The 26,114-nt window shown below is 33.5% G+C and overlaps 2 protein-coding genes across 11 annotated transcripts in view; both read right to left on the reverse strand.

Moving 5' to 3' along the window:
- The window catches only part of LOC143247138 (uncharacterized), a 65,879-nt gene extending 65,739 nt beyond the window's left edge, over window positions 1-140 (reverse strand). For all 8 annotated transcript variants that reach the window (XR_013026393.1, XR_013026392.1, XR_013026391.1 and 5 more), the window contains exon 1: window positions 21-140. Coding sequence is in view for 4 of the 8 variants with exons in the window: in XM_076494737.1 (XP_076350852.1) it covers window positions 21-30 (10 nt within the window). In the remaining 4 variants the exon portion in view is untranslated. The remainder of the gene's footprint in view (window positions 1-20) is intronic.
- Window positions 141-9,174: 9,034 nt separating this feature from the next.
- On the reverse strand, window positions 9,175-25,426 carry Polr2I (RNA polymerase II subunit RpII15). 3 transcript variants are annotated; one of them, XM_076494740.1, is made up of 7 exons: window positions 25,310-25,375; window positions 22,458-22,540; window positions 17,976-18,071; window positions 16,186-16,240; window positions 15,704-15,777; window positions 15,126-15,252; window positions 9,175-9,637 (listed from the first exon to the last, which is right to left on the reverse strand). In XM_076494740.1, exons 3-7 carry the CDS (start codon window positions 18,050-18,052, stop codon window positions 9,575-9,577), a joined length of 396 nt encoding a protein of 131 aa, XP_076350855.1. In that variant the 5' UTR covers window positions 18,053-18,071; window positions 22,458-22,540; window positions 25,310-25,375; the 3' UTR covers window positions 9,175-9,574. The 3 variants fall into 3 exon arrangements, with proteins under 3 accessions (XP_076350855.1, XP_076350854.1, XP_076350856.1); XM_076494739.1 differs by lacking the exon at window positions 22,458-22,540 and having other exon boundaries at window positions 25,310-25,426; XM_076494741.1 differs by lacking the exons at window positions 22,458-22,540; window positions 25,310-25,375 and adding an exon at window positions 23,355-23,377.
- Between the last annotated feature and the right edge of the window lie 688 nt (window positions 25,427-26,114).

Below are 26,114 nucleotides of genomic sequence, written 5' to 3' on the forward strand. Positions count from 1 at the left end.
TATTGCGTAAAATAGCTTACCAACTTCCATAGACCAAATGACAGTGACTCTTATACCGCAACAACACAAAAAAAGGACAATCGCCGCCGTTTGTGAAATTTTGCCACCTCGTGTATTAAGATATTCACATAAATACTGTATATAGCAATATACAAACAAGGAGTTTTGTGGGCAAAATAATAATAATAAAAGACACTTTTGAACTAGATATTGTTTGTTTATCGTGTAGCAATATCGATTACAGGAAGGCAAAAAATTAATATTCGTCAAAAAATATGACGGTCTTTAACTGTGCTTTAATAGTTGTATCTCATAAAAACTTTTTAAAGAATACAGATTTCGTTTTATGAGATAATTTAATTATATCCAGTTATTAACATAACATACGGACAAAAACAGGCCATTTGGCTCATCCACACTTTATTTTTATTTTTTCTTAAATTAACAATTCCCCTTTTTATCTAAAGTGTCGAATCCCATAACTGAACAACGCAACTCATTCCATAATACAATCATTAGAAAAATAAACCTATCTTAACTGGTTCCTAGCTCTGGCCTGTCTTTTTAAAATCGTAAATACATGTCCTCTTGTTCTATTATGTTCAAAATACAGCAAAAATAGCTTACAGGCACTTTATCCTATTGTTGTAATGACATTTTTTCATTAGATAGGGTCTATTAGATAATTTGTTGAAAACAAGGTTAAGGCTAATTTGCTTGACGATAATAAAATAGTTTATTTCTCCTTTCACTATTTTATATACTTAAGCATTGTGGTAACTTTTAAGTTATGTTTATAAATAACTCTGACTGCACAACACTAACGTAAAAATCAACTTGTTTGAGCAAAGTAACTCAATATTTGATATACCTAAACAGATGTCCAAAAATAAATGCATTCAATGATTCATTCAATTGACAAGAAACCAACTCTTCATCTTTTTAGCTCTTTTGTTATTTAAACTTTTTCATAACTTCAACGTCTACCACCTCTTCTGAGGATGGCTGCTTTCTCTCTGGCGGATTGGATTCAGGGAGCTCAGGGCAGTGTGGCATTGAGGCGATGGATGATGGAAGGTCCGGATACATGATAGCAGATGCATTCTTGACAGCCCGGCGTTTGGAAAGGTCCACCATGCAGAAGTAGCAATTGCTTGAGTGGTCAGTGGGTTCACGCCAAATTCTTGGAATAGCGAACTTCATGGCTCTCTTTTCCCCTCTGTACCATCCTGCAAAAGAGCAAGATAAAATTGTTATTATGAAGAATAAATTTATTTCATCCACAACTAATGTGTAAGAGGTTCATTCAAAATATATATGATATTTTTTCTATACTATTGGAAATTTAAACAAATAAATAAATTAAAAGATATTTAAATTTTAAAAGATCTAAAATTTGTATAATACTCCGTCTTACCTTTTAGAGTTTTTTGCAGTGCTCGCAAGTAAAACGAGATGCCCAGGGTAGACGTCTTAATCCCTGACAGACATGCCGAAGTATGCCTTGTAATCTTCACACATTTTAGCAGATGCTGTCACAGAGTACTTGTATCCTCGTATTTTAATAATTTGGCCACATACATAAAGAATGCATCTGGAGAATGCTTGCAACTTCTTGATACCATCTCTGATAAAATCAGATAGGTCTGTGTGTTCACTTAGGCAGCTGGAACTAAACTGAAGTGGTGTGTGGTGAGTTTCTGTATATATATTACTATGGAAAGTTCTAGAAAATTCTCGTAAGTTCTAGAAAATTCTCTATCAGTTACTCGGTAGTGAATCAACCTGGAATGTTCTGGAAAATAGGTAAATTTGAAAATTTCACTACCCACGTCACAAAAGCAAAGTTTGAAGAGAAAAATAGGTCTTTTTCGTTTACTTCAGGCATAAGCAATTGGGAAATAACATTTTCTGTCCAGGAACAAGAAAAATTAAAAATTTTGTTACATAGTGTTATCAATGATGTTATGCCATCTATTAATGCATGACTTCCTTATAATTTTCCAACTATCTTATCAAGTTGTAAAATTTAGCAGAGAAGTTCAACAACATAATCAAATCAAGAAGCCAATAAATTATGATCGAAAAGTACTATAAGAATAATTTTGGTGCAACATGAAATAATTTACAAAGTAAATAGACGAAATAATGATCAGCTAACTGATCAATTTTTTACCCAATTAAAAAGAACAAATGAATCAGCGTTAATAACAATAAGATATTTCTAAGAGACAACTTTATCATCAACACAACATTAGTAGCTATGCATCTTACCTTATGAAACAGTACTACACCTACACCAAAAAGAAATTTATAAAGCAAAGTATAGCATCAGAGAAGTAATTTTCTGAAAAAAAAATGAAAAACTCGCTCAGTTATCTTATCTAGGAGGGCTACTAAGATGGTATTTGGGATGGATTTATTATCGTACAAAAATAGATTAAGATTTATAAATTTGGTTTAGTTAGAAGAGATTTGATTGAGTTGCTTAAAGTTGTTTAGAGAAGTTAAAGTGTTGATGAATCATTTTTGAAAGATATTTAATGGTAAGACTAGGGTACACAAATATTAATTTTTGCAAGGAGGAAGTCATTTTCAACTAAGACAGCTTATTTTTATAACACGGTGTTTATCTTCAAGAACAGATTGCCTTTGGATGTGGTGAAGTTTGTTTGTTTGTTTTGAATTTCGCGCAAAGCTACACAAGGGCTATCTGCGCTAGCCGTCTCTAATCTTGCAGTGTAACACCACCCACCGCAAACTCTTGGGTAAATCTTAATGAATAGTGAGATTGAGCGTCACATTATAACGCTCACACAACTGAAATGGCGAGCATGTTTGGTGTGACGGTGAGATGTGGTTAATGCAGTGAATATAATATAATTTAAAGCTCGATAAATATTTCAATGATAAGAGCGAGCTGGATTTGAAATTGTTTTTCTTAGAGCCTATTTCAATTTAGTGGATAAGATAGCCTACACGTACCAAAAGGCCCTTTGTTTTTTGTTTTCGAATTTCGAGCAAGAGTACAAGAGGGCTATCTGTGCTAGCCGTCTCTAATTTAGCAGTATAAGACTAGAAGGAAGGCAGCTAGTTATCACCCCCCCCCAACTCTTAGGTTACTCTTTAACCAATGAATAGTGAGAATGACCTTCACATTATAATGTCTCCACAACTGGAAGGGTGAGCATGTTTGGTCCTCAGATTACGAGTGGAATGCCTTAACCACATGGCCATGCAGGGCACATTACAAAAGTTACTTTGGAAAGAATGTAAGGAAAAGCAGAAAGCTGTTCCTCTAAACTATTGATCAACGCGTTCACTGAATGTTTTAAAAGCTACTGCTAGTGAGTCTCTAGAAGAAGCTGTATAACCAACGTGTCCACCATTACGCTTAGAAGTTAGAGACACTCTTTAGTTGAATATTTGTAACCAAAATATTTACCTTTTGTTTACTGCCATTTTTTTTAGAAAATTCTGTAATAAAGTTGAAATTATTAAGCAAATATCTTCTTTAATAGCTTTCTCTCTTGTAAGAGGCCTGGCATGGCCAAGTGGTTAAGGCACTCGACTCGTAATCCGAGGGTCGCGGGTTCGAATCCCCGTCACACCAAACATGCTTGCCCTTTCAGCCGTGGGGGCGTTATAACGTTACGATCAGTCCCACTATTCGTTAGTAAAAGAGTAGCCGAAGAGTTGGCGGTAGGTGGTGATGACTAGCTGCCTTCCCTCTAGCCTTACACTGCAAAATTAGGGATGGCTAGCACAGATAGCCCTCGTGTAGCTTCGCGCGAAATTAAAAAAAAGACAAAGTAGGTGACAAGAGCTTTTTATCTGTCCCAAACTGTAATCACGTGTATTTAGTTGACTTGTAATCATCTTACTATACTAGAAAAACCCAATAAAAAATACATCACACATGAAACAAGTACCGATGCTTGTAGAGATTAAGTAGAGAACAACTTGCCCGGCAACGGTCATTTGCAAACTAACTCTATTAATCTGAAGATGACTTAAGAAGGTCGATACATGGTTCTCTACTTTATTTTAATGAAAGTTTTAAAACCCATACCAGCCATCTTGAGATACATTCTTACAAAGGAGCGTATCAAGCATTCTTTCTGTCCATGCCTATTTTATTTATTATTTTTATCCTGTATACAATAAACCAGGTGGACTAAACTTATCAAACCGAGTTATGCTTATCATACAATGATCAGAGGCAATACAAAGACTGTAAAGTTTGTTTATACGATACTAGAATAATTAGATACTCGTATGGACCCATAACTTTAATGTTTTTTGTTTTTCTTTGTAACTTGTCTCTCCTTTCGTATTTGCATGAGAAGGCAACAGTATTTTGCACATTAACTATAGAGATAGATTAAAATACAAAGATAAAATCTCCTAAGATATTCCTGTATATCAACCTCATAGATTCGTTACTGTCTATACAAAAGAAGTAAAGGAATCGTATACTCACTTTTGCATATACCCATAACTTGTATAATATCCTAAGCACAAAAAAACGAAGTAGGCACTGATCGAATGTTGAAAACACACACTTATGATGTTCTACAGAGTTTTATTACGCCATGACTATTCCTACCTTGTATCTTCACTTCATGTGCACCCATTCCTCTGCTTTCAATTTTTTAATATATTTTTTCCATTCATTCGTGGATTTTTCATACAATGTGACATGGCACAATGTACTATTCATTCATTTATGTTAATATACTGTATGTATATCAACAGTGTGGGGTGCACTACAATATTATGGTATGCAGAAAAAACAGCGTGTATGTGATGTATATTCTCATCACATTTGTTGTGTGTACATATTGTGAGCATGGATATGTGCTGTACATCTGCTGGGAGACATTATATAGTGATGTAGTGTAAGTTGTGGTTGTGTGCATACACAATAGTTCATAAATTAGTTAATTCATTTCATGTTTTATAAAAAATGTTAGGACTAGTTCGTAAACCCTCTGCTAATGTTTCATTTGGTTCACTTATAAGTATTGTGTTTGTTACACAGTTAGAAGCATTCAACATTGTCAGCCAGTTAGTAAAACCGAGAAATTTGTTGCTTTGTGATTTTTTTTTAAATTGCTCTCCTGACTTTTAGTAGTTATAAATTATAACTCCGTACGTGGTTTAGTTATCACCTAAGGTTGTCTCTCAAATACTTTTGAAGATTTATTATTTGGTTTGTAAAGTTGTATATCAGTCAATAGTTTGTAGTGCATGTATTTTGTACCTGCCCCATTCCAACTATGATACTGTACTTATGATACAGTAAAAGTGCAGTCAGCAGATGGCAAATGTGTATGATCAAACTAGATAAAAGCACAGAGAGTTATTTGAAGGCAGAATTGTTTACACTGACAAAAAAGTTCCATTACATATGAGGCATCGTTGGATATGTTAAATGCCTCAGTTAATTATATGTAATAATGAGAAGTGTGATAGTGAACTATAGGCACAGAAGTATTAAAAAATGATTATAACGATAATGATTCAAGAGGAAAAACATGTTGAGAAACTTTCTGCTGTATATTTATACTTTAACAAGCTGACACTATCCAGATCAGTCTTTATTGAGGTGTGCAAGCTATGGACGTTGCATTAATAAGCGGAACCAGCAAGAATCTTTGACAGCTTGAAGACGCTGCAGTATGGGCTAAAACTGCAGTTTATTGATAATTATCAAGCTTAAAACTTCCTAAAAAAAACTAGACAGCACTTTGATGAAGTATTGGTAACAAGAATGTGAATACAGATACAAAAGAAGAGGCTGGTTATTCACTGTCTCTGTCTGCAACCAATGGACAATTTTTGTTGTTGTTAGATGCTGCACAAGATCATAAGAGAATTGACTAATTAAGTATCAGAACTACTTGCAGGTAGTTGTGCATACTATTTGGCAGATCATGAGGATACTAAGGATTTTACTAAGGAAAAATTGAATAAAACCTTAAGTAATGAGAAAAAGTCAGCTCTCTCCTGCAGAAAAGTAGCTTTTAGTATCAGCTAAGCCCACAACTTCAACATGATCACCACAATTATGAGCCAAACAATTGTTTCTTGTCTTAACTCTTTATAAGTATTTTATTGCCATTATTCCTAAACATCAGTTAGTATATCTAAGTACAGGGTGTTCGAAAAGTCATTGTGCACTCATATATTTATTAACAGACATGTTTCAATAGGTAAATATGAATGACAATTATAAACAATGTTGAAAGTGACCCCCGTAGGCATCAATACAGGCCTGGATCCTTCTTATTTTGTTTCTAAACACCACTATCAGTTGCTGGCTCGAAATAGACTGAATAAAATATGATTACAAAACAGCACAGTGACTTTCCGAACACCCTGTACTATAAAATTAATATTGTAAGTAACTGAGAAGTATTCTTACATTCTCGGTCTCAGACTTCTTTGCTTTAACTGTAAAGCCTCGAGTTAGTGCCTGTGTGCTCCATTAACCCACTGCATCCTCACTTAAATAGCAGTGTAACAGATAGCATCAGTCAAAGTTTCGACAGTTAAATTGAACTACTACTCGGCCTGCCATTGTTACACATACTAGGAAGACTGGTACGAGCCTATGATGCCTGAAGGTGTAATTTTACATGTTTATGTAACACAAATTTATACATACAAGCATGATAAACCTTTCAGAAACGTTCTCAGATCAACATCTGCCACAAATCTTAAATATTACTTAGAAAGCAAGGATTAAAAAGCTTTATCTTTACTTCTTTCATTTGTTGACCTTATTAAAGTCTAACCCTTTGACCATAGCTGTCACATATTTAGTAGTATACTTTCAGCTGACCTTCTGCTGTAGCTCTTCCAATTACAGTTAACTACTGTAATTACATGAGTAACACAAAATGGCCTGTCATGGAACTTGACTCAAACTGAGGGTCACAGGTTCGAATCCCAGTCACAACAAACATGCTTGCCCTTTCAGCTGTGGAGGCACTATAATGTACCAGGCAATCTTGCTCTTTGTTGGTGAAAGAGTAACCTAAGAGTTGGAAGTGGGTGGTGGTGACTAGCTGCTTTCCCTCTAGTTTTGCACTATTAAATTATGGATGGCTAGTGCTGATAGCCCTTGTATAGCTCTGAATTTCATGCAAAGCTACACAAGGGCCATCAGCACTAGTACAAACAAACATAAAATATCTTGTACAAATTTTATTGTGAAAGCCAATGATTTAATAGATTCTTTGCAGAATACACCAAGGGTCTGTGATTCAATGAAAGGGGGGAGGGAGTAATTTATTATACAAAGTGTAATGCATATATCTTCACACCTATTATATGACTTAGATTTTTTCTAATCACAAGTTACATCTCTCACCCATTTCACTATTGATAAATGATTTGTCATTTCTTCAAACATCATATCCTATGTCCATCATTAATTGAAATAGCCACTATGTATATATACACATATGGGTGCATGATATTTCACCAATCTAAGTTAGTGACCAGAGTCCCAATTCAGGCTTTATTAATTTTAAACAGATATGTGTAACCCTCCTGTATCTATTGCATACATGCAGGCCACCTCTTATGCTCTAGGGCCTTACCTGCAACACTGGTGGATCATCCAAGGAAACTAAGCCTGAGAAATCCTCTTATATCATAGAAAACCATGAATACTATTGTAAAATCTAGAAGTACCTGCATCTGAAGTTAATAGCTGACATCAGTTTAGATATGTGAATTTTGATTTTGTCTTACTGCTACATCTACTTCTATCAGCTTTTTATTCTACTCCAACACTTGGTTGAAATTAATTAACCACAGAAACAGACTTTCTGAAAGGCAAGGTGTTCTTGAAACTTATCTAGAATTACATGAGTTTGCTTGATGACAAATTGATGATGATTTTACTCAAAGTAAAATGTAAAAAAGCCATGTATCATAAAAAAATGTACATATAAACCTCACACTGAGGTACAGAGAAAAAAAACAACAACTTAAAGTTATGATGATTCCAGTTTTACTTGGACTTCTGGTAACACTATGTATAACTACAATGTACATCATTACCATCTCTGTGGTACTGATGTGTCATTCAGAGATTAAAACCAGGGAATAAATTGGAATTTTGAAAGAAGTGGAACTCCCTTTTCCAATTCACTATGAATAATTACATGAGAAGACTAGGAATGCTAATGACTTGAATCTTCAGGAGGTGGAACCATTACAAACTATTCCACCCCAATTTAATCCCTGTTTAGAGCCATATACATCAGTTATCTCTGTGGTACTGACAATCATAATAGTTATATCATTATAATGTACCTTATTATCTTTATGTTACTGATACATAACACAAATGAATGTAACCTTATAATGTACATAACCACTATTTCTCAAGTACTGATGCATCATGAAGGGTCATAATCTTGCAAGGCACATTATTTCTATAGCACCAAGGTCATACAAGATGCATTTTTGTTAATTTTTTCTTTTTAGGCTATTCTTATTATGCTTTATCATTTTGTAATTTTTTATTTTAGACGTGTTTGATTTTTATCTTAATTTCATCTTTTCAAGCATGTAATATGAAATAAGCATCATTTGACAGTGATCATCATACTTCTTCTGCACCAAGTTATTGAGGGGAGTTGTTAAGGTTATTTACTTATCATAATTCCTCTGAACTAGAAACTGATAAAATAACTTGTTCCTAATGGTCTGTTGTTGATTACATATTCAATAGCTGTTATTTCTGGTGTTGGAGATCAATATGTTAAAAGCAAAGTGTTTAAAATTATTTCTTGTTTTTCACAATATTTCATTTACTATCTTAAAATTAACAACATTTTCTCTCAAAATAAAATTATGAGACAATCATTAATAACCACACAAAACAAGAAACCTGAAAACTGAAGAACAATATTACAGGTGTGGACATCTTAGCAAAGGACTTGACACAACACCAGTTGAGTAATAAAATATTCAATTTTTATGAATTATCATCTACATCCACATGACATTAATAGAATCACACTTCACAAATAAGATGCTTCAGACCTCTTGCTGCCCATTGGACAATTACTTCCTCACTATATCAAATCTCACAATTTCCACCTGAGAAGCTTCCTATGGATTTTAACTATTAAATACAACACAGTGAAATATGGCAGAACTACTTTATTTTCTGATTAGGCTTACACATAATCCCCAGAACATAAGAAAATTCTAACTAGTAAATACAAGAGGAACAAACTGTTTCACCAATAGCATTCTGAAATCGGAATCTGTCTAATAGACCATAAGCAGAATTACCAGATGAGAGGCAACTGTCCCCCTCATTTTCATCTGTGATATTGTATATATGTGATAGTCATAATAATTAAGTTACAATTTGGTGAACAAAAACAAAATCACAAAAAAATTATTTATGAAACTTTTTTTTTAAAGAAACCGATATACAAATATTGTTAAAATAGATGGAGAAAACTTCATAAGTAAACACATTCCTAAAATAAAGTAAAAACTAAATACTATACAGAAACAGAGTTTAGTAAATAGAAACCTATTCTGTCCAGCGATGCGTACAGTTTGGACTGGTACAAACATAGTAGAGCCTCATCTCATCCTGTATGGAAGAAGAATGTACTAGGTTAAATATAACTAAAAGTGAAACTACTAGAGCACAGGTACAGCTAAAGATTATAAAAATATGTATCTCAGAATGGCTGGTATGAGTATTAACACTTTTATTGATAAGAAAAGTAAAACATTTTAACCTTCCTAGGTCATCTTCAGATTAAGATACCATACAGGATGGTAGGAAGCAATCAGTGTTTTGATGTCATCCAGATTAGAACATAAACCTTGGCAGTTCCATTGTATCAAGGTGGCCATTTTTAATCATGCGTAGGCAAAGTGGCTAGAGAACCCTTCTGTGTATGGCCACGTTTTTTTTCCTTACTGTCCTTATTCGAAGGAGGTCAAACGACCTCCATGGATCCTGCCCTGGGTCGACTGGGCACGTCTTTGTTGTTGGAAGGGGATTCCAGTGACTGAGGATGCAAATGAATGATTGTTTTGCATCTTGGGTTGGGAGAAAAAAATGAATCTGAAGAAATGCCTGTATTTGAAACCAAAGGATGTGGATCTTGGGGTTTGTTGGAATGTATGGGAGGAACAGAAATGGGTGTAGAAGTTGATTCATCAACCTTTTTAACCATGGAAGTCAAAAGACTTTTCATTTGTTTTGAGAACGATTCTCTTGGAGGCACAGAGATCAGTCTGCACTCCCACTGTAGTTGTGAAACGAAGTGCAGCAGCATATGTCCGAGCCTCAGGATAGCTAATGTTATGAGTCATTTTCAAATGCTGCATCTCTTTTTCCTCCAACCATTTTGGGCAAGAACAAAAGTAAGAAGGGTGAGAACCATTGCAGTTGACACAATGTGGGTCCGTGTCACACTCATAGGCATCGTAGTCCTTGCCACCACAATGAGCGTATGTCAAGGAACCACGACATGATGTCTTTGAGTGGCTGAACCTCTGACATTGGAAACATCGGAGTGGGTTTGGAATGTACGGCCGTACCCTGCAATTTAGATAACTTGCCTTGATGGTGGCAGATGCATGTAGTGATGTAAATGTCAAAACGAGGATATATATCGGCAGTGTAACTCCATCTTTGCGAGTGTAGATGCGCTTTACTGCAGAAACTCCTTGAATGGAGAAACCAGTGAGAATCTCTGACTCGGGGATGTTCTTCAAATCCCTCTCAACAATAACTCCTCGTGATGAATTCAAGGTAGCATGAGGGGTAACCTCAATGGGTAAATCCCCAAGTGCCTTTGAATTCAAGAGGAGTTCACTGTGTTATGGTGTGGATGTTTCAACCAATGTATCTCCAGATTGAAGCTTCTTTACTGACTTTGAAGAGCCAGCAAGTCCCTCTAGTCCCTTCTGAATAAAAAAAGGCAGACATTTGCCATAAAGGTTTTTCTGAAAGAGAATGTAATATAAGAAAATGAGATACATGTGTTACAGATGTTGAAGATTGCTGATCAGTCTTCAAGACGTGGTCGTTTACCTGATGACTGTTTTTTCACTATTTTATTTAAATTTTTTGTAGGAGGATCCATAAGAAAAAAGGAAAATTTCAGTACCCACTGACCTCACCCACCATGGAGCCCTACGAGGGGATGCACTACAATGTCATGCAAGAACTTCCAACACTGGTACTTGGTTGACTCTAGCCGAAGTGGACCAGCCGATTGATCCAAAGGCTACCTGTCTACAGGAATTCAAGGCCAAAGTGATGTGTTAGGGTTGGACCCCTCAAACACCAGGATCCTCTCCTCCCCTTTATGGGTCACTCCGCACAACAAACATGTGGGTGGATGTTTAGAACCCAGAGGAGATAACCAGAAAGAACAGAACCTTCCCTGGGAGGTCTCCTCACCACGTACAGGAATCCACATCGAGGGGGTAGCAAAGGGGAACAGACAGAAAGATCTATAGCTGTAAATGACTGACTGGGTGCATGAAAATATGTGTTAGTATTGAATAGAGCCAGGTTATAGTTCAGGAGCATATGCTCTATGGCACCCCCTCTCATATCAATACAAGAGCCACCCCATAGGGGATTATGCCCACTGAAATCTCCCAAGATTATAAAAGGGGTTGGCAGTTGCTCAATAAGGGTATCGAGGTCTGATTGATTATAATGTGTTTCAGGTGTAAGGTATGGAGAGCAAATAGTGATGGTACAACCTAAGGAGACACGGATGGCTACAGCCTCCAAAAGTGTGGTCAATGCCAGGGATCGTGTGGACACATGCTGATCAACCAACAATGCAACTCCCCCATGTCCCAGTCCTACACATAGCCTGTCATTTTGGTATAATGAATAGTGTCAGATAGTAACTGAACTTGTAGGCTGTAGAAATATTTCCTGCAAAGAAAGACATATGGGATGATAAAAGTCAATCAGATTTTTGATGTTAGTCACATTTGAATGGAAACCTCGACAGTTCCATTGGATTAGTGTGGCCATGTGTTATTATTTCAGAGGAGAAGACGGTAGAGAGTACTTCTGTTTATAACATTTGATTGGAAACCTCGACAGCTCCACTGGATTAGTGTGGCCATGTGCAATTATTTCAGAGGAGAAGACGGTAAAGAGTCCTTCTGCTTATGACTGCGTTTTTTTTATTTATTGGATGTGGGTCTATTGCCCTCTATGGATCCTGCTCTAGCTCAAATGGTCGGGTCTGAATTTATTGGTACACGTACTAATGATTGAGGGCATGGACGAGTGGTTTGTTTAATTTTTGGGGTATCAAGAGAGGTAGATCCCATGGAAACATCTTGACTTGAGAAAGGCGAAGTTTGGCAATGACTGGAAGGTGTGGTCAAGACAAAGGTGAAAGGAGACATTGATTTGTGAACTGTGTTGATTTTGGAAAGTGTTTCATTAAGATTTGCTGGTGAAGATTGTGTATGGGATAGGGTAAGGTCTGTTTGGACTCCTTCTGTAGCAGTAGAATGGGTTACAGCAGCATAAGTTCTAGATGGAATAGGTAATAATAATTTTCGAGCCACTGTGTAAGTGAGATTGTTAACTGTCTTGAGACTTTGTACTTCTTTTTCTTCTACCCATTTAGGGCAAGAAGTAAAATAAGAAGGATGCGTACCATTACAGTTTATACAATGTGTTCGAGTTGACATTCAGTGGCATGATGGTCTTTACCACCACAACAGGCACAGGTCAAGGAACAATGGCAAGATTGTTTTGAATGACCAAATCATTGATAATGGAAACATCGTATAGGATTTGGAATATAAGGTCGCTTATATCCTGCTTTTATTGTGGTGGAAGGACATGGTACTGTAAATGTTAGTATTAGAACATTTGTTTGTTCCAAAATTCCATCTTTTTGAGTGAAGATTCAGAGTACTGAAGGTGACACCTTGGCTGGTGAGACCTGCAAGGATCTCTGATTCTGGGACAGTCCTTAAATCTCTTTCAACAATGATTCCTCTGGAAGTATTCAAAGTGGAATGAGGAGTAACCTTAATGGGTATGTCCCCCAAGGCCTTTGATGTCAGAAGGAGTTTGGAATGTTGTTATGAAGATGTTTCCACTAAGATGTCTCCCAAATGTAGCTTTTTTACTGATTTGGGGGAGCCAGCAAGCCCTTCTGAATAAAAAATGGAAGACATCTGCCCTAGAGGTTTGTCACTTAAGGAATGCAAAATAAAGAATTGCGAGACAGATTCAAGTGGTGAGTTAGGCTGTACAAATTCATTAATGCGTGGTCGTTTTCCAGTAGTCGGGTTTTTCTCGATGGTTTCAAGTTGTGTTATTTTTTGTTTTAAGAGTGTCCATGATAAAAGAAAATTTTTCGGTGCCCACTGACCCCACCCACCATGAAGCCCTACAAGGGGATGCACTACAGTGCCTTAAGGGCACTGCAGTCATGCCAGGGTTTTGTGAGCAGACCACATGTCAGACCAATGCCAGACAGAATGTCCACAACACCCGTTGTAGACATCCTATGCTGGTTGGTACTCAGTTGACCCTGGCCCAAATGGACTAGCTGATTGATCCTGGGAGGCCATCCCAAGACCACCCATTTACAGGAATTCAAGGCCAAAGTGGTGTGTTGGATCTCTCAACCACTAGGATTCTCTCTTCCCCTTCATGGGTTACCATGTACAGCAAACACACAGGTGGATGTTTAGATCCCAGAGGAGGTAAACTGTAAGAACATAACCTTCTGTGGGTGGTCCCCTCACCACATACAGGAATCCACATCGAGGGTGCATGGGAATATCCCCAATCACTTTTGAATGTAAGAGAAGTTCACTATGTTTAGATGCAGATGCTTCCACGAATATGTCACCAAAGCAAAGCTTTTTCCACTGGCTTTGGATAGCCAGCAAGTCCTTCTAGTCCCTCCTGAATAAAAAAGGGAGACATATTTCCTAAAGGATTGTCTAAAAGATAATGTAATATAAAAAAATGAGATACAGGTGTTGCGGATGTTGAAGATTGCTGCTCAGAACCTTCAAGATGTGGTCATTTACCTATGGTCTGTTTTTTCATTATTTTATTGAAGTTTTTATTTGGGGGATCCAAAATAAAGAAAGAATGCTTTAGTGCACACTAACATCACTCACCAAAAGGGGACATACTACAATGCCAAATAAGGACACTGCAGCAATGTCAGGGTTTCGTGAGCACTATACCCAAACACCAGCATCAGATGCACCTGTCGAGAACACCAATACTGGTACAAGTGGACCAGTCGACTGACCCTGAAGGGGCCATCCAAAGGCTGCCCATTTACAGGATTTCAAGGCTAAAGTGATGTGTTCAGGTTGGACCCTTCAACCTCCAGAATCCTCTTCTCCCCTTCACAGGTTGCCTCACACAGCAAACATGTGGGTGGATGTTTAGATCCCAGAGGAGGTAAACTAAAATAAATCTTTTTTGGAAGGTCCCCTCACCACATAAAAGAGTTTTGGGATGTGTACCAGGAGTCATCATCAAAGGAGTAGAAGACAGAATACTGCTAGAATGTGCAACAATCCACCATCAAGGGATAGAAAGATTATTTACCAATTGGTGAGATGAGATTGCTAAAACAATGAAAGTAATAAATTTATCATCATTTGTTTTTATTTTGTTCATGTATATTCACATAAATGTACAGAAAAAAATATTTGTGACAGCCATTCTCTAATTTTCAAATGAAAATCTAGGTTAAAAAACAGCAATTAAACAGCTTTGTTTGTTTGGATATAAGCAAAACGACACAATGGGATGGCTATCTGTGCTCTGTCCACTACAGGTATTGAAACTCAGTTTCTCGTGTTAAATTAAATTGCACCAATGCGAAGTTTTACAATATTTCAACAGTAGTGAAATTTGGCTGTCGCTCTTATAATTCTCCCATGACCAAATCATGAATACTTAGGTCCAGTTTCACATCCTTATCAACAAGTCATACTCAATCCAGCTTATCTAGGTCTAAACCTCAAAGAACATATTTTTGTACATTTATAACATAAGAAGTATTAATCTATGAAATCTGACACAGCAATCTACTTACCTCTGCTCGTCGTGACTGAGCCTGAAAGAACACACCTTCTCTATGACCACAACGAGGACAAGGATGGTCTTCTGTTCTTGGCAAGGTGGGATCATGAATTACATCAGATACAATCTGGGTCAGTTCACTAAATAAAACCATCAAATGTTGCTATGAATTATTCTGTTATGTTTTCAATAACTAGCTTAAAAAATTACTAGAAATCAAACTATTAGAACTAGAAGCTTTCTTTGAACATCCATTAAAAGATTAATTTTAAAATAAAATTAATTCAAAAAGCAAGATTATACTCTATTATCTGTTTCAGTTTTCATGCAAGGAACATGATTTTTTAAATACTTTTGATGATACAATCAACCTCAGAAGATTTTATAGATATAACATATTTCATATTCAACTAAGATGGATAAGACCTAGTATGACTACTTGACTCCATAAATATTAGGATGGAAGAGAAATGGGATTCTTATACAAACTTCACTAAAATACATTTCTATAGATATACATGAAAATGTGAACTGCCTTTTCACAGTATTAGCTCATTAAATCACAAATAAAAATGATTATATTTTACTCACTCAACTTCATGAGTAATTTTATTCACGTATATGCAGTTATTATCAGCCACTTGCTGGTAGTCACAGTTCCGACACTAAAATTACACAAAATTATAATTATAGTTAATGTTTTTATTCAAAGACAAAATAATGATTATTCAATACATGTGATAGCATACTACAATATAACTTTACAACAAAAGAACTCAAAATCAATAAAATGTTCAATTAACAAAATTTGTGGATTTTTTAGTATTGCAAAATTTTGTTCTATAAAAAAGCAGATCTCACTACACATTAAGAGAAATTTTTTATTACATATTTCCAAGACAACTCTTTTACATTTCACAAATAATTAACACAGTAACCAAAATTAAATATTTCTCGGAACATTTTGGTTTGATCAATTGAAATTAGTTTTTGAAAATGGATGCAGGTATGCAAAGTAAGAATTTTGTTTTTTTCTGTTTAAAACAGTCTAAAAATTACAAAGCAAAACTTACTGCATAAAGGAGAACTTTGTTTTCTTTATCTTCCTTTGGATACAACATGTTGTTACTACATGGGAAAACATAACCATTAAAACATTATGTACTGTAGCATCAGTGCTTCAAGAGCCAGGTATTTATGTATCTAGCTTGGACTAATTTGTTTGTAAGGAAAGAAAAATTCATAAAGTAACAGTGAAGCTTTTTTGTAGTAACCATATATTTTAACTAAAAGGTTATAATGAATAAAATGTATATAAAATCAAACATTAAGTGAGAAGAGGTGTACAAAACACAAATACAAAATACTGACAAGATGTTCATAAAAGATAACTTCAAAGTAAAAAGTTTGTAATATTTGTTTTCCAATTTATTAACTTGTTTATACCTCAGAGAAAAAGTTTAGTTCATGCAGAAACTGTAGTAAATGTACTTTAAACATACAACAAACACATCAAAAAAATTTGAGCAGTCTAACAGTGAAACACCTTTCATGAGTCAGTGAACTCATAAACAGAACTGAAAAAAGTGGATGAGAAAAAAAATGTATAAACTATAAAAACTATGAGATAATACTGAACACGTTGACATAGACTGGTCATTCCCTTTTTTACTGAAGAGAAGTTAATGGCATGGCTTATATAATCCTGATAAACTTTTCATAAATTAAGTCATATCTATTGAAGTGTAAAATGGCAAAATAAAATTATTCTACAATGGTATTTTAAAGCTTCTGGTTACATACTCCATGACACCTATATTGCAGATAGAGGAAATCTAGGAAGACAAGCATAGATCACAAATTTTTCCTGCCCTTATATAATTAGATTAAATAATTTTAAAAAGCTACTTTAAGAAAAATTATAATACAAAATTTGTAGAGTGAACAGCACAGTAAAAATACACAATACAAACTTTACACAGAAACAATGAATCATTGCGATAAAAAACTTCATGTAATGAAGAATGAGTTACTCTAAGTAATATACAAAGCTGTATAAAGGGGACAATGAGCTACTTCAAAACAAAATACAGCAAACTTACATTATACACTTATTAACATTTAAAAACTTAAATTTTAAAATGAAATGAATACTTTTTCAAAACAGTGTCTCAAAATATTGAAATCTCACAACATAAAAATTAAAAACACTTAATCTATATGAATGTTTAAAGCAAAACTATAAAGTACTTAAGTTTTATGTTTCATGCTATTTAAACTAGGATTCTCAATATAAGATACAAGACAATGAAGGTATATAAATAAATGATATCCTTTTGCTATGGACCAGACTGACTGATAATAAACCAAATTGTAAAATACTATAAATGTGGTATATAAATATAAAAATTAAGAAATAAATATGGTTTATAGAAAGTGAACTAGCCAATAAACCTAACTGAAACACTACAAATGTTGTACATGAACAAGTGAACTAGCCAATAAATTTCGTACATGATCAAGTCAGCTAACAGATAAACTTAAGCAATCAAAGATTAATGTGAAACAAGAGTGTTAAAAACCATTCCCACAAATCAGCCATCACACAATAAACACAACTGACAGATTCTTATCAGAAAATATCTTACAGAATAACCTATTATTTACTATTTCTTCTACAAAAATCATCCTCAGTGTATTTTGTCTTAAAAGATATCCTCTGTCATCATTTGTTTAATTTCTCTAAAAAAGTCACATACTCTGTGATGGATGAAGTATATGGAAATTTAAAAAAAAATTGTTTTTTCCCATTCAGCATTCCTGACACAATAGTAATTCTCATAGAATTTATTTTCTGACATACCATTCCTGACAAAACTGAATGCCAACAAATCCAGGCCCTTCTTGTGTGGTTTCATAGTTACTTATTCCTGGAGTCATGGTGGGCAAAACTTGTTACCTTCATGAAGATTAGAAAAAGATATGTACTTAAACATTTGTTGCTAGACTTTTCTTATGGTTATTCTTTCTAAAAACTTCTTAGGACAAAATTATTCTTAGCATTGAGCTCTATCAAAAATATCTATTTGATCATAATGTAAAACATGTACAGACAACTAAGCACAATGAACTTTTTTTCATTGATATTAGCATTATTGATCGCTTTAAATTGAGCTACATAAGTAATAACATAATATTAGAATATTCAGCTAGCTATGTATATCACTGGTTTGGTTTTTTGTTCTGATTTTGTTGGAAACTTGCTTTGACCAAGAGTTAACATTGATGATGTCATTATTAGACTATATATTTCTGTGGTTTATAATTTATATTCATCAACCTCAATGAAGACAAAAAGGTGAACTGATTTGCTATCTAACCACCAGTACACAGACAAATAAGTACTATATATTAAACATATGTTATTTTGAATGTACACTTAGATACATTCATGATGTCAGAAAAACATTGGTTGAAGAAGTGTTTATACAAAATAAAAACCTTATAACTTGAGCACTTTCTAAAAGGTGGACCTTTCATCTTCAGGGGCAAACAAGCAATGGTGGAGTAATTGAATGAATGATACATAAAGGGAGTTTAGTGACATCAAGTTTTCCAAAAAAATATTTAATGCATCTTTCATGTACTGTTATGTCTCATTTTTGGTACAATGTAGCTGGCAAGAGCATTAACTAAAGAAGTGTGAGGTATGCTACTTTAGAACTGGTTAAATGTGTATCTAAAACTATACTTAAGTATTTAAGTAAAATAAAAGATGATGCCTGGAGACTGAAAAAGAAATGTTAAACTAATTAATAGCTACAAATGGATATAGAAAGTTACCTTATATAAATTGTAATTTTTAGCAAATTAGGAGTCACACTGCATGAAAAAACAAGAAAAAAAATATTTTCCTGACGGAGAAAACAAATGACTGGAGATCACTGATTTACCAAGCTTGTACTGCATTTAAAATTGTGATCCAACAAGTTTCTTTTATCTCTCTATCAGCTTTATTTAGTTTTGAGTCCTGTTTCAATGCTGATAAAAGTAACATCATTAATGGAATGACCAGGTTAGAAATAAATTTTGGAAAGTCTAATAAAAGATGTTTTGTAAAGTAAATTAACAAAGTTTAGAATGTTATTGGATTGTCAACACGGTTTCACTATGAGAAATTTATGCCTTAGGAATATTTTTACATTTTTTGAAAACATTACTACTTGTTTAAATGGGAGAAGAATGCAGATTTCATGCATGTAGATTTTTAGATAGCATTTAACAAGTGGGCCACATATAAAGTTTGTAAATTATTGCTATAGGCATGCAAGATAAGTAATCTAATTTGACAGAACAAAGAAGAGGACTGTTATAAACAGAGTTCAGTCAAACTGGATTAACCCTTTCGCAATGAGCTCAGTATAATATACACAAGTTGGTCTACACATTTGTTTGTATTTTATTGAATCTGTTTAGTTACTTATCTGAGTGCAAGGTGATTTCATGTCAGGATTAACATACTATTCTTTATCCCTAAAACCTCAAATATTATTTGTATAATCTCTAAAACCTCTTAAATACATTTCAAATGTTTGTTTTCAGTAAGACATTATATTTTGTTATTTTCTATATTCTAATTATGTGAGGTCTGTAAACTGATGAACTTCGTTTCATCATAAAAAAACGAAATAAATATAAATTATCCTTTTCTGTGCCAGAATGACAACATACTAAAAACATGAAAAAACAAATGTTTAGTCTACATAGCACAAGTCTCATGATGCTATATATTTATATATTATTTATTACATTGATCTTCCTGTCATGCCTAGCTAACATTACATAACTTTCACTGATGCAGTGCATGTGCACTCTTATTACATATCTTATATAACTGGCCTTTAGTCTTCTTGTCTTGGCTGGGTTTATTGGACTAGTATTTTGTAATATATAGCCACATTTCAATTATTATATACGTATATAGCTTATTAATATTTAGAAATAAGTTAAACTTATTTTTTTTTAAAATACAGAACAATAAATAAAGAAGTAAAGCAAACAATTATCTCTTCCAGTTATGACCTTTGAACTTGGTTGTTCCTGGACACAGGTTGCTAAGCCTTTTAAAACTTCACAAGTGGAGGATATCAAACAAAATTTGTTTTAAGGTTTTGTGTGTGTGTGTGTTTAGTTATATAACCCAAAAATCATAAGTAACTATAGTGATACCATAGAATTACATTAATTTATTAAGCTTAGTCACTAAGATGTATTTATGTTTAAAAAATTGAAACTTCAAGATGATTAAAGATGCAACCTACCTTCTTGAAAACTTGGTTCAAAAGAATGTGGTAGTCTTTTCACAGATCAGATTAAAATGGCTGAGAAAACCACTAGGGGGACATTTTAAGCTGTGAATTATTTATTCATATGCCATACATTGAATTAAGTGTATATAAGGGACCATTTCCAAAAACAGAAAGAGGTGAAATGGGCTACTGTGTTTGGTTTTGTACATAAGCGAAAACTGAGGAAAATAAAAAGATATGAGGTTCTTATTTTATATTACAACTTATTAATATTGGTAATTTGAGTTCCTTGTTTAAATGAAACAACAGACTTTGTACCTTGACATTATAAACATCTAATTTTAAGCAGTGCTGCATTCAACACACCACATGACTCACTAAATTCTATATTTTGGTATGTTCATTTAGTATTAAATTAAGAAATTGAATCATATATAATATTAAAGTTTGAATTATAATCTACAATTTGATTCCAAACTTAAAATAGTTCAATAAAACTTTGATTTCAAGTCAACAAACATGATGATATGGCCTTTAACCTGTGACTTTCTCATTCTTCACCAATTTGTTTGTCAAACCACTTAAGATACTCATCAAATTCAAACTTCCCTTACACACCTTGGGAGACAAAGCTGACTACCCACTGTTCACATCTCACCTACATATACAATGACTCTAAGATCCTCTATACTGATGAAACCAAATGCCACCTTAAAGTAAGAACATGTTTATAAAAACTAGGAAAAAGGTTACAAACCCTCCACACTCCACTATCAGCACAATCCTGAAACAGGACATCTGATTTCCCTCTCCAACTTTAAAATTCTCTCAATGATGAAGCATGATACTGAACACCTAATATAAGACACATTATTACACAAAAACTCTTCTTCTGTCCTTAAATAATACACATTCTTCACCTGAGTTAAACATTTTCACTACTTATTTTGAGGTACATTCTTTCTTTTTCTCTTCTTAGAAGTTGTACGTTCAAACTGTTTATTTCTTACGTGTATCATATTTCTGTTGTAGTTAAAAATCTTTTTTGTTACGAGCCTCTAGATTATTGACAATGGAATTTTGATGATTCCGAAAAAAATTAATGAATGATTCCTATTATCATGTTTGTTTTTTGTTTTACTATTAAGTAATCTTAACAGCGTTATGAAAGAAATGGATCCTAGTGTAGAAGTTAATCAGTCTCATAAGTCATCAAAGCAGTATGCTGTTGCTAGTGGTAGGGCAAATAGGAGTTTAAACTGTTTCTACACATACTGAATACAATTCTAAATAGGTTATAATTTCATTGTATAGGTCACTGGTTACATTACATTTGAAATATTGTGTTCAGTCTTGAGCTTTTTACCTTAGGAGGAACACTGAATTGTTTGAGAAAGTTCAGAGAACTACCAAAATGATGCTTGGGATAGAGGGGTTGTTATACAAGGAGGGGTCAAGATCTCTGAAATTTTCTCTTGAAAAAGATATGTTAAAGGGGATATGACTGAGGTGTTAAAATAAATAAATGTTAAGGAAATTAATGGTGAGGATGCAGTGTCTCTTTCTTTTTTTATCCTAAATGGGGAGAACAGTAGGACTAGGAGACAAATATAAATTTTGGCAGGGTAGAAGGGTGGTTGACCTTTGAAACAGGTTACCTTCAGATATTGTGGAAGGAGTAAATTTAACTCAGTTAAAAAGAAAGCTTGGTAGCAACATGAACGATAAGGGCTGGATTTCGAGTTTTTTTACTTATTTATCTTATGATAGTATAAGCTTAGTTTAAGAGGATGAAACAATCTAGATGGACCAATAGATCCCTTGTTGTCTCTAAACATTATGCTATGTAATAATGACTATACGACAAAGCAACAAATTTATATACAAATTGCTGGTGATGCCATACTTGAAATACTATAGATTGTCTCTACTTAAAAAAGAATACTGACTTACTTGAGAGGATTTAAGAGGAGGACTAATAGGATGATTCTGGAAAACAAATAAAACTGATAAATAATTAAGAGAGGTAATCTTACTGAAGTTCAGGTATTACAGGAGACTGACATCATAAAGACCCAATATTTCATTGTGGTCTATCCTGATGACCACAGAATGTGACCTTTGTTCAAAGAGAAGAAACAACTTTAATATCTCGAAAAGACAAGCTAAGCTACAGTGAAGACCGTTTACCTTCCCTAATAGGGTAGTTAACTTATGGAATGAGATGATGGTGGCACAAAAGGAGAACTAATGATGATTTCCTAAAAAATAAAAGGTGTGTTTAAAGGTGAGTTTATTTTTTAATTTTTTGTACATACTGTGTTATAGAAAACAACTGCTATAGCAAGGTGAAAAATGTACCAAGTTATTTCCCTTTTTCATTTATTAAAATTCACTATATGTTAATTATTTACAATAAATCAAAGCGAAGATGTAAATGTTTAACAACATGTCAAAAGATAGATTCAACAATTTCAAATTCTCATGTACAGTAATTAAACTCACCTATAATTAAATGTAGAAGTCTGAAGACAGGCAGCATGATAGAGATGTACATGAATTACACTGACATACACATTGATAAAATAAACAAAGGCATGCTACTCACCTTCAAACAAATACTAAAGGCCAAACTTAATTTAGTTTCACTATATACATATACAATGGATATTTGGAAAAGAAACCTGCCTATTGAATACTTTAATAATAAATTACACACAGTGTGGCATAATCAAAAAGTGATACCTAACACTGAAGTACATTAGATTATATATTTATACTAAAAAATTAATGTTTTAATAATGCTAACAAAATTTTCATTGAAGAGTCATATGAAAAAGAATTAGTCCCATTTTCAAAAATGTAAACTTATGTAAATTAAAAAGCTTTATGTTCAATTTAGGAAAAAGAAAGACAAAACTATTTTCTCTTACCAAATAAGCAAATAAGAAATCACTTGAAATACCTTTAGTCTTCACTCTGGCATCAACAGGGATGAAAAATATGTCATTTGCTTTGAAGACATTAATGAAATGTCAAAACAGGTATATTTCATATAATAACTTGTCTTATTATTTCTTTTAACCGTTTCAGCTATCTAAAATTACTTGATCTTTAAAGAACCAATTTCATAGTTTGCACTACTCTTCACCTCTTGTTATTTTCACTCTTTTCACACCTTGTACCATGAAGTCTAGGTTTGATCTTAAGTTGTAATAGTTTGTTCTTATCATAAGTTAATATTAATATATCATTATTATAAAGAAGTTAAAGTAAGATACACTGACATCATTCATCCACTTCTAAAGGTCATTCATGATGTTAGAAAAAAAATGTAGGTTCAAGAAGTCTTGATAAGAATGAGTAAAAAACATATAACCTGAGTATTTTCAAAAGGTGGACCTTATTGGATTTTTATTCTCTTCTAGAGGTCATTAAAATTCAAAGTAAAGAGAACAAAAAGCAGCAAGTTTGTCAGATTATATAGTTGTTAATACCACAGATACAAGGTCTTGTTGAGTTACACATAGGTACAAGTATGGCCTGTACCAGAATAGTTTAGAAATAAGTTTGAAGAATTGACATTTAGTGTAATTTAACTATTCTAATGTAGTTTCTCCCTCACACATTATGTATATATATTCCAATAGTTACAAGGGATAATAATATACCCACAAAGGAGAGAAGTATGCTGATTATATATAAATGAAAAAGCACCAGAAACTACATACATCGAACACATCAATTTTAATTATACTAGTGTTATTAGTACACTACAAGAAGCTTTACATGTATAGTTATATCATGCATAGTACTCATCTTGCAACAATATCATACACAATAAATGTAAAAAAACAGAACAAAATGTGAGCTACAACTTCTAAAAAGTATCATTTATAATCAAAATCAACTTCAAATCACACAAGAGAAGCTATACATTCAAAAACATAATGCAAATTTTTTTTATTTATTTTGTTTTATTAATGCAATAACAAGTATTTCCATATAAAGCTACATAGGAGAAATAAAATACCTCTCCATCTAGGTAATTATCATTTATGTACGGTTGGGTTGTTTAGTTAAACTTACAACCAAATACTTTCTACCTCAAAATAAGGTTTACATTAAAATATTTTATACTACATTAGATTGAATATTGAAAAATATTGAAAAAAAAATTATGGTCAAAACTTCCATTGAAAACATTTTTAGGGCAGGTTATAAAATCAAGGAAATGAGGTGAATTTTTCAGTGAATAAATTCAAACTTTCATGTAGGCATATAAATTAGAACAGAGTTAAACAAAGATGTTGGTATACAAACACATGAAAACAATGGTTTCTGAAATACCCCCAGTAACGTGTCTGCATGACTTACACTGCTAGAAACTGGGTTTTGATAGCAGTGGTAGGCAGATCACAGATATCCATTTGTGCATAACAAACAAAAATGAAAAGGTTTCTGAAATTAACTAACTTTACACTAAAATTAATATGTACATTGTACTTGTTGAATTTAGTTCACAGTCTAGAAAGGAGAAACATACAGCCAAGTTCCAGTCTACATTTCAGTCTTTTATAATTTATTTTTTCAATATTTAACCGTTAATTTTTAAGCACTTGACATAAAATGTTATGAATTATATACGAAGATACCAAAAACTGTTCATATTAACGTAACAATAATAAGTAGTTTATACTTTACTTTATAGCCTTAAGACCTGAGTAAAAGTACAGAAGCGTAACACAAACACACAAAAAACGTGATAGCTTAAAACGTTTCAAAACTTGATTAAAAAGTGATAAGATACAATTATTGTTCTTCGAAAGTAACGCATATTGTATATTAACTGAGCACTCGTCAGCTGATTTAAGAATTTTTCACTTACTTTCTTCCAATACTGCCAAACAGATCTTACTGAAAATCTTCCTACAACACTTCACCTCTGTAATAGTACTAGTGCCTACCTCTGTGAGGAATACCAAGAACTAAAACGGAAGTAAAAAAACAAACAAAACCGACTTGATTTCGACATTAAGATTATATTTCTGTAAGAGAGGAAGCATGAGAAAAACAAATATAAAGTATATTGGTATATATAAAATTACGAAATAAAATATTTTTAAACTGGACATTTATAATGTTAATTTTATAACAAAGCGCCAACAATGTCCTAAAAATTATAATCACAACCGAAAATACCACTAACTGCAATGGTGCATAAATAAAATCACGACTTATATCTCCAAGAAGTAAATTTAGTAGCTTAGTATTTCACCATCACATTTTCGTAAGGGGCTATCAATATGCTACAAGTTCCCTAATCCATTTAAATCTGAAATAATGCATTAAAATTTTAAAAGTAATAACGTGAGAAAAGTATATTTTTATTAGTTATACATATTATAACTTTGTTTTTTAGTGTTGCTTTAAGCGGGTACTTTGCTGTAATTACAAGTTTATATTCATATTCGCTTACTTAATTTTATATTGAGCTGTTTTCTAGTGGTTAATGTGCCACGATGTGGATTCAATAATTCATTATTAGCATCCATTTGCCGCAAAATTCCGCTCACCGCTTTGGAAACGTGTATATTGTAAAGAGTAACAGTTAAATTGGCGATGGTTGTTTAGATGCCTCTTCTCTAGTCATTCAGCTCATATTTAAAGACGATTAGAGTGAATAGTCTTTG

This window comes from Tachypleus tridentatus, chromosome 3 (genome assembly GCF_004210375.1).
Source record: "Tachypleus tridentatus isolate NWPU-2018 chromosome 3, ASM421037v1, whole genome shotgun sequence".
Classification (NCBI taxonomy): domain Eukaryota; kingdom Metazoa; phylum Arthropoda; class Merostomata; order Xiphosura; family Limulidae; genus Tachypleus; species Tachypleus tridentatus.

Coding starts and splice junctions, on each gene's coding strand:
- Polr2I (XM_076494739.1), bottom strand. CDS start 18,052: ATGACTCCAGGAATAAGTAACTATGAAACCACACAAGAAGGGCCTGGA. Junction 15,778..16,185: donor ACAAAGTTCTCCTTTATGCA/GTAAGTTTTGCT, acceptor GTGTAATTTTAG/TGTCGGAACTGTGACTACCA. Junction 9,638..15,125: donor CTCAGTCACGACGAGCAGAG/GTAAGTAGATTG, acceptor TCTTCCATACAG/GATGAGATGAGGCTCTACTA.